This window comes from Phyllostomus hastatus, unplaced genomic scaffold (genome assembly GCF_019186645.2).
Source record: "Phyllostomus hastatus isolate PE091 unplaced genomic scaffold, TTU_PhHast_1.1 phas_scaffold_501, whole genome shotgun sequence".
NCBI classification, from domain to species: Eukaryota; Metazoa; Chordata; class Mammalia; order Chiroptera; family Phyllostomidae; genus Phyllostomus; species Phyllostomus hastatus.
Genome location: NW_025334033.1, coordinates 18,328,564 through 18,341,046, shown reverse-complemented (window position 1 = coordinate 18,341,046; position 12,483 = coordinate 18,328,564). Strand labels below are relative to the sequence as shown.

At 38.0% G+C, this 12,483-nt stretch overlaps 1 protein-coding gene across 6 annotated transcripts in view; it reads left to right on the top strand.

Annotated features, from left to right (window-relative positions):
* Positions 1-12,483, top strand: part of MYO5A (myosin VA) — a 179,798-nt gene that overhangs the window by 72,417 nt on the left and 94,898 nt on the right. For all 6 annotated transcript variants that reach the window (XM_045822393.1, XM_045822390.1, XM_045822394.1 and 3 more), the window contains exons 5-7: positions 4,230-4,386; positions 8,852-8,995; positions 11,017-11,098. In XM_045822393.1, coding sequence (XP_045678349.1) covers positions 4,230-4,386; positions 8,852-8,995; positions 11,017-11,098 — 383 coding nt within the window. The remainder of the gene's footprint in view (positions 1-4,229; positions 4,387-8,851; positions 8,996-11,016; positions 11,099-12,483) is intronic.

The window sequence follows — 12,483 nt, the reverse complement described above, 5'->3', positions numbered from 1 at the left end:
AGCAGAAATTAGAGAGAGACAACAGAGTAGCTTGATTTTGAGAAGTAATAGTAACAGGAAAATTTAACATCTCTCTAATAAGAGAGTATCAAGTGAGGCCACATCTTTAAGTCACCACAGTAAAAACACAGCTTTGAAAGAAGGCATTATGTTGCACTAAATGTTTTCTTTTTTTAACAAAGGATCAAATAAAGGGAGAAATTACTAGGCTGATTACCTGCAAAAAGGTAAAACACTAGGTTTTGTTTCACAAACAATGTTTGTTTATAAGCTAAAAATTAGGCCTAGGTGCTTGTGTATTTATCAGGGTAGGTGGCAACCCTCAGTGGGTAGATACATTAAATTGTGTTCTGCCTAAATCAGTTCTGAGGTTGGCATTACTTAGTTTCCTCATTTCTTCCAAAGGCCATATAGAACTAAAAAACATTTTAAAGATCTGTTGTACTTACTTTATAAAGATTTCTGATTCCTGTTCTTAATTTAAAAGCTAGTCAATGGGTTATTTTAAATTTTTCTTTTTGTAGCCCTTTATTGATTTTGGCCATCTCTAATTCAGAGGTTCTCCAAAGAAGAAGTGTTGCCCATCTCATATACAGTCACCGAAGACTGCCTGAGTATCTGTAGGCCTGCCCTATTCCAGTTGTTCCAGGAGTTTACCCTGGCTTACAGTGCAGGCTAATGACCAATCCAACATCTAAAAGCCAACTGCAAAGTTAGTTTGACTTTTAGATCACAGTACTTCAGCTTTTGAGGGCACCTTAGATGCCATTTAATCTTCAAGATAGGAAACTGTGGCCCAGAGAGGCTGTGCTGTTGCTCAAAGCCTTGAAGCTGGTAAAGGATGAGCGAGGACTGGAATCTGGGTTCAGAGAAGTTTGTATAATGGAAGAGTGGTACTTATTTATATACTGAAATGTTCTACTAGGCTTGGGAAAAAGAGAATTCTCTCTGCCAAAAAGTCAGGAATAATAAAGAAATAATGAAGTCCCTTAAAAACATTTAAAAACTATTGGTTATATGAACACATGATTGTAAATCAGGGAAAAGAAAATCCATCTGGCATGTGCCTGACATCAGAACATATATGTGTGTGTGAGTATTTGTACAGATCCCTGATTTGTTTGAACAGTCCTTGATTTTGTTGCTTCTAAAATGTTTTTGTTCCCCATGTTATAGGAAAGGACTCTTACATGTGAATTTTTAGGTTTTTTAAAACTTGAAGTAAAGCTTTTCAAAGGTGGCAGTACAGTTTAGGATGACAATTCCTATTAATATTTCCTTTTCATCAGACTAGTGGCAACCTTCTTGGCTTGTTTGCCATTAGAAATGCAGGGAGAATTTCATCGAGTTAGCTGTCACACAGGGTGTAGTGACAGTACTGATCATGCAAGAATTAGGAGGAGGTAATGTTTCTAATCCTATTGTAGAAGGTAATCTGAAGACTGCTGATACTGTTTCTTGATTAATGTATTAAAAAATATAAATTCTGAGGACATTGTAGATGACTAAAAGAAAAGACACTGGCACAACGAGAACTGTTTTGCTAGAGTGATTCATCTTAGAGTCAGCCATTAATGAGCAGAGGCAATGGGATTATCCAATGCAGTCTAGAAATTCAAATAAAAAGGAAATGAGATGATGAGAATGATGTACAAGGTAGTTTCATAAAAACAGGATTACATGCAAGCTTGTTCTATGATAATTCGATGTCCCTTAGTGTGTTACCAAGGTCCTCCTGATTTTCCCACAACGTGGGGTTCAGAGCGTCAACAACAGGTTGTGACGTGGCCCTGGTAGTGTCCTGTGAATGTGTTCAATTATGCCTGCGCTGTACTTCTCCTGTACTTTTCCAGGTCTGTAAAATAAGGCAGTGACTCTCATTTTCTCAAAGAAAAAAGAAAACCTTTTCCTTAGAAAAGTGCTGTATTTCTGCTTTGGAAATTTATTACCAAGTACTGTTGATCCCTGCCACTTTTGTATCTCTTAAGCCATCTGCCTCTCTCCATGACCATGACAACCTGTGTTCAGACTTCCATAATTTTTTCAGCTGGACCCTTTGCTGTCCATACTCTACATTGCTGCCGGAGTGATCTTCCTAACAGGGTTGTGTTATTTTCTGTTTAAAACCCCTGCAGTGGCATTCCATGACCTTTAGTTAAACTTCAAAATTTTTAACATCTCATGTAAAGCCTTTACAATCCAGTTCTTGCTAATTTCTGCAACCTTATTTGTCTTTAATTCATGTTCCAGCCAAAGTGAACTATCTGCCTTTTTCTCACTTCCCAAATGAAACCTTGCATGAGGTTTCATTTACATTATCTCCTTCTCCTACTCCTTTTCTCTTGCTTGACCTTGCTCAGGTTTCCTCTTCCGGGAGCCTTCCCTGATGCCCTCTTGCTTCTCTCAGCGCTCCCTCACAGATGTTATAATTTTGAAACGTAGTCTGTCTTTCCTACTGGATCATTGACCACGTGAGGATGCAGATAATGGTTTACGTAACTTACATCTGTAGTGTTTAGCATAATGTTTGTCAAGTAGTAGGTATTTGATAAATATTTGTTCAATAAATAATCTCTTTTAAAAGATAAAAACATCACCTTCTATAGTAGAATAACCTCCCCCATCTTGTATCCATATAGGATACAAGAATAGTTCCACTAAAAACTTTTGAAAGTCATCTTGACTCTTTGTAAATTAAGGGCCCAAATGATACCACCTTTATGTACTTGCTCATTTATTTTGATGAATTAAAGCTGACTGCTGCTTTTGTATCAGGAAGTGGGAGTTTCCTGCTTCTGTCCTAGTAGAAATTATAGCCAAAGCAGAGAGATTATTTCCTAGGCTGTTGTTCCTGAAGTTTCAGTTTACTTATAATCAATAGAAATTCACTGAACATTTATGATGTGTCAGGCTCTGGACTAGGTGCTGGATATTAAAGGTAAAGTTGACGTAAGTCCTTATCCTCACAGAAATGATAGTCTTATGAGCAAGCTCATCACTTAGAGTTTTTGAGTCATTATGTGAATGAAGTAAAGACATAACAGTGATAGTCTCTGAGTTCTGACATATATGAACAAATGAAGCATGAATGAAGCACTTTTTCTTTGGTAGTGAGGATATTTTAGTAGAAGCTGGAGCTTGTGGGAGACACTACTTTACAATCTGTTAATTAGTAAACAATTTATAATTTTAAAAAAGATGTTATTTATTTTCAGAGAGAGGGGAAGGGAGGGAGAAAGAGGAGAGAAACATCAAGGTATGGTTGCCTCTTGCACACTTGCCCCTAACTGGGGACCTGGCCTGGAACCCAGGCATGTGCCCTAACTGGGGATCGAACAGGTGACCTTTTGGTTTGCAGGATAACACTCAATCCACTGAGCCACACCAGCCAGGGCTGTAATTTCTTTTTTAAAGATTTTATTTAGTTATTTTTAGAGAGAGGGGAAGGGAGGGAGAAAGAAAGGGAGAGAAACATCAATGTGCGGTTGCCTCTGACATGGCTCCCACTGGGGACCAGGTCTGCAACCCAGGCATGTGCCCTGACTGGGAATCAAACTGGAAACCCTTTGGTTCACAGCACGCACTCAGTCCACTGAGCTACAACAGCCAGGGCAGGGCTGTAATTTTAATTAAATAGGATTTTTTTCCAAAGTCCTTTGCTATGGCTTCTTTCTCTTCTGAGGTGGTTAACAACAGTATTGTAATATATCAAAATGATTTTCTAGGGATAAAAACAATATGTTTAAGATATGTGTACACAAAAAATTCAGAAACCCATGATTATAGACTTATTCTTAGATGTGATGCTTTCTAATTTAATGCTTGATATCTTTTTCTCCCTGTTTATTATTAGTTTGAAAGTAGTTATTTTCCCTGGCTGGTGTAGCTCAAGTGGATTGAGCACAGGCTGCGAATCAAAGCATCGCAGGTTCGATTCCCAGTCAGGGTACATGCCTGGGTTGTAGGCCATGACCCCCAGCAACCGCACATTGATGTTTCTCTCTCTCTATCTCCCTCCCTTCCCTCTCTAAAAATAAATAAATAAAATCTTAAAAAAAAGAAAGTAGTTATTTTTATTGGGAAATATCATTCTTAATTTCTTTCCCACATTGTTGCATATATGAACCAGCAGAAACTTACCATGACTCATTGAGGAAAACACAGAGGAAATAATGTTAATTACATTCAGAAGTGGGCAGCACTGTCAGTTACTCTTCTTTGTTTTACAGAGATGAACGAAATCAGTCGATCATTGTAAGTGGAGAGTCTGGAGCAGGAAAAACAGTCTCAGCTAAGTACGCTATGCGATACTTTGCAACTGTAAGTGGTTCTGCCAGTGAAGCCAATGTTGAAGAAAAGGTCTTGGCCTCCAACCCCATCATGGAGGTAAGACAGCAGCAGCCTTGCCTTCTTATTATATTCTTCTGTTAAGAAACATGTAAAAAAATTGCTTGATACAGCACATGTCAGAAAGTCTGGCATCTCCCACCCACTAAAAGTTGGAAAATACTTCTTCACATGTCATTAAGAGATCTAGAAAAAGTAAACATTCAAGAAGGTAGCTATTTTGCACAACGTTCAGCTATAAAGGAATCTACTCTATTTCATAATCCTGTGTTTTTAACCCAACCTTGAATTGTTGCCTCTAAATATTTGGCAATGATACTTCATTTCTAAAGTTTCTTTCTCCTAGTTAATTGACTTATTTCTATTGCTTCTTGTTCTAGAAGTGTAAGTTACTAATTTCTGCTCAATCCTGGGTTATTATTTAAGCTCCTTCTAAAACACAGGATTTGCTACATTCAAGCGTAAATGAGTTGCATTATTCCTTTGTCCACATTTCATTTTCCATACTTAGTCCAGCTTGTTTAGCTATATAATTTTAATTTTTTCCAGATATGAACTATAAACTTAAATTATGATCTTGTTAACATTTTTCTTCCTGTTTCTGTCACACAATTTTAGGTTAGAAAAAGAGATCCAGTAACTACAAATTCTTGAATGGAAGAACTATGAAAGGAGGTCCTTTTAAAAGTAGAATATGTATATTGAGTAGAAATGTTTATGCCAAAGAAAATGGACCTATTTATGTGAGAATTTGAGTATTTTAGGATTTGTAACTAGAGAATTATTTGTCTAATATGATTTTAGGAGAGGTACATTTTTGTAAGTCTCTTTAGATGAAGAAAAGTCTTATTAAATGGAGAGAAATTCGTTTGCAGAAATAAATTTTTGGTATTAAAATTCAAATCAGCATTTTTTATTCCTGTTTTTTCCTTTGTCAAGCCTTATTTGTCACCCAAACACAGATGGAGTTTAAAACTGGCCTGGTGCACCTGTGGTACAAGTGGTTTTTGCAATAATCAGTCCAGAGGTAATTGTGCCTGGTTTGCAGTGCTGTGTGTGACACTCAGAACGGAATGCTGTGGCCCCTGGCCTCCAGGCCTCCTCCCAGAGCAGCAGGACTTTTCTTCTTGGGGTCGAGAGGACCAGATACACTGGGGAAGTTAAGAGGCCTCCTGGGCTGGGTGCACAGTAGAAAGAGAACCAGAAAAGTTTTTTTCTGAAATAGCCTGGACAGGAGGAAACAGATGTTTGTGCCAAAAGAGAGTAGTAAAAAGTTTAAGCAACTTTTAAGACTTTGAAGAATTAAATCTACATCAGTAGATACCATAGTATTGATATTGGGGGAATTCCGTCTGTAGATCCAGTTTTAGGATTTGGCTTAGGAAACACAGGGCTTTCCTAGCTTCGATTATTTTCACTGTTTTTGGGTCATGACAATGAATTCTTGATATTTGGCAATAGTTTAGGCTATTCTTAGTCCCTAATGTTAGATTGCCAGAGCCTTCATTGTGACAGCATCAGGGCATCTCATCTTTTATAGGCCTGGATCATATAATAATGTAAGTCTGGAATGAACCTCTTAGACACGTCAAGTTGAATGAAATATTGCATTATTTTGTTATATTATATTAGTAGGAGTGACATTTATAATTCAGAAGGGCCACAGATGCTACTTTTTAATATGCTGTTACAAGGAATTTACCCTGTTTGCTAGAATGAACAAAAAAAGATAAGTGCATCAGTTATGCTTATCTACTTCCTTCTAGAATATTTAGTTTCTCCACAAGAAATTAAAGTAAGAAAACTTGGTAAAGAGAGAACTAATTTTCAACAATTCTAGTAAAGTCATCCCAATTTGAAAGATTAAAATGGAACATGGGGCTGAAGAATGATGGCAAAGGGTTTACAGTTACAAGAAATAAAACAGGCAAATTATTGAATGTGTGGCCCAGAAAATTTGTAGCTTTAAACTTGCCTCAAGATTATGTCTCTGTATCAGAGCCTTTTACTGTGATGTCAAGAAAGGCACGTCTGGGACTCCAGTGACCTGCTGAAACTCCTCATCAGACAATGAGCATTCTTCATGGTTAACATCCCAGCCCAGTGGCTAATGGGATTTGCACATTGTCCTTTAAAAAGCAAGGTTCTCATCTTCAGTACTGGTCCTTTTGCAAAATGTAAATGATGTAAAAGGAAGTGATTCTTTTTGCTCTATTTTGTCATGTTTTCTTTTTTTCCCTTTCTCCTGGAAATTTGTGTCCTAAGATGATGACAGGGAATATTCTTGGGGCACACTGGGTCTTTCTTAATTGTTCTTTTTCATCTTCAGTAACTATAGTTGAAGATCTTCATCTCCATTTAATAAAGAAGAGTAAATCACTCAACATTTTACTGAAGTCAGTAGTAAAATGAAGACCACAAATTTTCTCCTTTCCTTTAGCAATTTTTTTATGATTGAAAGAAAATAGCATTAAGGGAAGCTGTTGTAAATATAATACTTATAAGGTAGAGGGAACAATTAGGGAGAGTGGAAAAAGGTACTGTTTATATATAGAACCTCCTTTTGATATCAGGTTCAAGGCTTAGAATCATATAATTTTATTTTTGTGAAGGACTTTAGAGCTCATCTATCCTAGTCAAATTATACTTGGAGACACTAAAGGTCCACAAAGGATTAAATGATGGAAATTGGTAGTGGGGCCTGGTAGATACCGAGGTCTTTCGACTTCTATTTCATTTGCTGCTTCTGCCACTCTTGTCTCTATGTATGAATACCTTTTACTCAAAGACAGAGGGGTATGATTCAACCTTTGCCTACTCACTGTCTCTTCCCACTGAGTATAGTATTGTTTGGACAGGCTGGCCACTCTAACTCCCACTCTGAGTCGAGGGGAGAGGGCTACCATATGGAAGGGCTACCATATGGAAGGTGGGGTAAGTCAGGGAGAGAGGGGAAGCTGAGGCCCACCTTTCCCTAGCCTGCTTCGGTGCTAGCAGGACAGTCCTCCAGACAGAGCCTGGAAAGCACTCAGGAACTACCGCTGCCGCCGTCAGTGCTGCTGCATGGAACCCCTGATCTGCTCTGACAGAATCTATGGTGTTGAAAGAGAATTCTGCATTTATCATTAACTTCTTTTTCTAAATAAAATAAAAAGAATGAGACTACATGGACACTCTCTGCTATGCTTTTTGTAATATCAAGAAGCGGAATATCTGAGTAAATACTTGTATTGTTAAATTGTTAGGCTACATTAGATTGCTCTGTTATTTTGCTTGGAAGATAGCTTTCAGTCATTCTTTCTACTAAAAATGTTAATCTGAAATATAACAGTATTCTCATTGCCAAAACGGAATAGAGCAACACCTGCCCTGTATTTCAGAGAGTGAAAATAACTTTTTTTTGATGAAGCAGAGAATCTAATATGTTGACTTCTGTGGCTGTGTTATTGTTTTAATATTAAATATTTAATATGTGCATATATGAACACTTGCCTTTCTAACTATACCATGTCTTTTGCTTTGCCTTGAGAGAAAAATGTATGGAAGGATGTTACCTACATCAGAAAGTAGTACATGTGCCTTTTTTTTAGATTATATTAAACATTTTGAAAAAAGTTACATTACATTCTCTGCATTCTATAGCTGATGTTTTGCAAGTTAGATACAACTATCAAAATCCAACCAGCTCTGGCTGGTGTGGCTCAGTGGATTGAATGCCAGCCTGTGAACCAAAGGGACACCGGTTCGATTCCCAGTCAGGGCACATGCCTGGGTTTTGGGCCAGGTCCCCAGTAGGGCGCACGCAATAGGCAACCACACATTGATGTTTCTCTCCCTCTGTTTCCCCTCTCTAAAAATAATTAAATAGAATCTTAAAAAAGTTTAAAAAGTCCAAAGCCAAACTTCGCTGTCTCTGGTTTCTGAAAATAGCTTTGAATTGAGAGTGAGAAATCACAAATTCTCAAATTAGCAGTCCATCCAGACCTTTGTTGTCACAGGATAAGATGATAGAAACTTCTGGCTAAAGAGATTCTGGACACTAGAGCAATATTTTCAGGAGAATATTAATTTGGCTTAACCAGCTTATTTACATAAAACAGACTAAGTTTTTCAAGAAATCAAAACCCTGATGTTTAACTAAGAGGGTTTGCGCCTTGGTAGCTCCCAGTGCCATCCATTCTGTTCTTTGCTGGCATGAATGCATGTGTTCAGATACCTCAAGTAGTGTGTGAAGACCTCCCAGCTGCTGGTTCAGGTTTACTGTTTATGAAAATAATTTCTGTAAGAATAACAAAGCAGATACTAACAATTAGTAAGTATATATCTGTGTGGGTGTGCAGTGAGCAAAACATACACTGCTGCCTGCAGAGGCAATGTTGGTTCTGGACTTAAAGTGATCAGTTATAAAAGGTTGTGTTCTATTCTGTCCTTTCCCTGAACCAACTTTGTAAATGCATGTCATGAATTGTACTTCTAAAATCTTATTTTTCCCCTTGCTTCTTAGTCAATTGGAAATGCTAAGACAACCAGGAATGATAATAGCAGCCGTTTTGGGAAGTATATTGAGATTGGTTTTGATAAGAGATATCGAATCATTGGTGCCAATATGAGAACTTACCTTTTAGAAAAATCCCGAGTGGTGTTCCAGGTAAGCCGGGCATGTAGACATGTACACTTGTGTTAGGTTGCCATATAATTCCAGAGGTCATGCTTGCTGGTTTGCATTTTATTTCCAGATATGCTTGAGTGTATTATGACAATACTATTACAGACCACACTTGGACTGGAATGTGGGAAATGATGCCTGTCAGAAGTGGGAAATACCCATTAGACTAATGGTCATTGAGGCTGGACCCTGGTTTAGGTTTAACAATTTTTACTTTTTCCTGAAGATGCTTGTGTATGTCAATTGATAGAAAAGACATTGGTTTATGCCTTCAATGAGTGACAGCTCAAACTCAGTTCAAGAAAAAAAATTATACTTGTTCTCTTTCCTGAGTTACACAACTCAGTTGTGAATTGTCAAAGAACATATTCAAGTCTACATGCCATGCAGGATAACATTCACATATCTTCTCTTGGTCCTTTTTTATCTCTAAGTGGGAAACATTATAGATTTACAGCATTGGCAGCCATACATTTATATATTTATATATTTATAGGCATACTAAGGAAAAGTGTTCTTATCATTGGAAAACTCCTAGTGCAGGGCTCTGGCCCACTGCATGCTGTGAGATCAGGGTTTTTGTAGCCTCTTAACTGGATGCCCATGGCACTGAAGGTCAGATTCCCCTGGCACTGCCATGTAGCAGCATCTACAGTTTCCATTGCACAAGTCTGTTAAGGTTATAAAAGTGTCTGGGACATACTGAGAGTCATAAGTTTCAGCAGCGTCTACAGTTTCCATTGCACAAGCCTGTCATGCTTTTGAAAGTGTCTGGGGCATACTCAGAATGATGAGTTTCGGCAGCCTGCAGCTACCCCGGCTTTGACTTTGGGGATGTGCCTGACTTATGGCCACATAAGTATAATATTTGATTTTTATATAATAAAGCAATAGTCACTCTCCTCCATTGTTTTAATATGTGGGTGCACACAGAGCAGTGTTAATACATACACATGTATATTTGTATAGGTTTTATTTTTTAAAATGTTTAGTAGCCAAAAGGAAGAATGGAGGAAATATGTAGATCTCAGAAAAGATTGGGTTTAAATAGTGCTGATTTGATTAATAGGTAAACAATTAAAGGTTAAGTGGATATGGTGACCAGAGGCTAGTAATAGTGCTTAAGACAAACCATTAAGGCCTAATGCAATGTTATCTAGAGATATTAAAGGAATTCTAGTTGTTCCCAATCCCCAGCGCTAAATAATATTGAGGAAATTTGGTATGTCAAAATGATTCAGCCAGAGCATAATTTATACTATCCTTCACGTATGAAGGACCAAAACATTTCTGTAGATCCACCTGCTTTTCTAGTTGTCTGTGAGCCAAATTACCTGATCTTTTGCTTAATCATGCTTATGATCATTTGGTATATTGTTAATTTGTTTCATGTCTTCTGTCCTGTGATAGGTTTTCTTTAGCAGACATCAGGCCCCTGTGGAAGTGAAACCTGACCTTGGCCTTACGTGCACTACTCTTTAGTCAGCTGAATACACTGCAGAATTCAAGGATATGATATTAGGGTATAAGGATTCAATTTTGCATGAATATTATTACAGTATTATTACAAATGTAAAACAACCACAGTAGATGGTCCAGTCTAAATTATGGCAAAAATAAGATATTCTTTTCATTCAAGGTGTTAGGAAGACTGTGTATCTAAGAGGCACTGTGAGAAAATATTGAGTATTCAAAAAAAGTGGTTTTAGCTTCCTTCAAAGGCAATGGTCTCTTATAATGATGCCACGTATGAAGCCGTTCAGGAGTTCAGAAAGCGTCACTGTCAGATGTTTTGTGGTGAATGTGACCAACAGATGCACACTCACCCACCTGCCCCTGGCTAGTAAATCACAAGATTTAGTAATCATAAATATGTGTTAGGAAATTTGGGAAAGGACAATTTATTGCACTGACATAATTATTAAAACTTTATTTTATGATTGAATTTTCTGAGTTTTAGTTTAAAATGCTGTAATTGAAAACTCTTCTTATTTATTTTAAAGGCAGAAGAGGAAAGAAACTATCATATCTTTTATCAACTTTGTGCCTCAGCAAAGTTACCTGAATTTAAGATGCTCCGATTAGGTATGAATATGGCATTAGATTTCTTGTACTACAGTATTGTTTTCTGTTAATTTATGATAATTATGAGTTTATAAGCTTAATTGTTAAAAATGAAATATCTCATACTGAAATATTTACTGGTGACATAGGAGGTCTACAGTTGGCTTCAATATAACCCAAGGGATTAGGAGTAGCTGCCTAATTGAAACAAGATTGGTCTTGAGACTTAGGTCAGGATGGAGGTATAGGTAAACAAGCCTTACCTTCTCAAACAACTACAAAAATTACAACTAGACTACAAAACAAATACCCCCCAGAGTAGTCAGAAAATTGAGAGGTATGGAAGTCTGACAAGCAAGGATTTAAAGAAGCCACATTTGTTCAATGGGTGGGAGTTGCGGAGAGGCGGAGATATGCAGAGAGGTGTGGAGAGCTGGAGAGGTGCAGAGAAGCATGGCAGAGTGACACAGAAAGGAGCAGGGACAAAAAATGGGTGGTTCCACATCCACATGTGGTAGATGAAAATCGGGAAGGATACCTTGAGAGTGAGGGATCCCAGCCCCAGACCAGACCACACAGCCCAGGGTTCCAGTGCCAGGAGATAAGTCCCTATAACTTCTGGCTGTAAAAACCAGTGAAGGTTGGGGCAGCAGAAGAAACTGCAGGGTTCTTAGGAGATTCCTCTTCAAGGGCCTGCAGCAGATTTAGGACTTCAGTCAGCACCAGGGTAACAACTGGAAGGGCACCAGTGGCATACAGGGAGAAAGTGAAATGTCTGGTATCAGGATGAGTGCCAGGGACAGCTTCTTCTGGACAAAATACCAGAGGCTAGGCAGCAGCATTGTCCCCTGTCAGAGCCCTCCCCCACACAGCTACAGAGTAGTAACACAGGTTGTCCTGCCTGGGCAGTTACCTAAGGCTATACCGGATACAACTTAAGGATGTGTTTTTCTACAATAGGCCATACTACTGAAACAGAGAGTCAAGGCAGCTCTATCTAATACACAGAAACAAACATAGGGAGCTTGCCAAAATGAGGAGACGAAGAAATATGGCTCAAATGAAAGAACAGAACAAAACTCCAGATAAGGAACTAAATGAAATGGAAATAAGCAACCTACCAGATGCGGAATTCAAAACATTGGTTATTGGGATGCTCAGGGAACTCATTGGGTACTTCAACAGCATAAAAAAAGGCCTAGGCAGAAATGAATATGAACATGAAGTGAAATAAAGAAAAATCTACAGGGAACCAATAGTGGAGGGGATGAGCAAAGAATCAAATCAATGGTTCAGAACATAAGGAAGAAAAAAGCATTTAATCAGAACAACAGGAAGAAGAAAGAATTAAAAAAACACAAGGGTAGGCTAACGAGCCTTTGGAACATCTTCTAACGTACCAACAT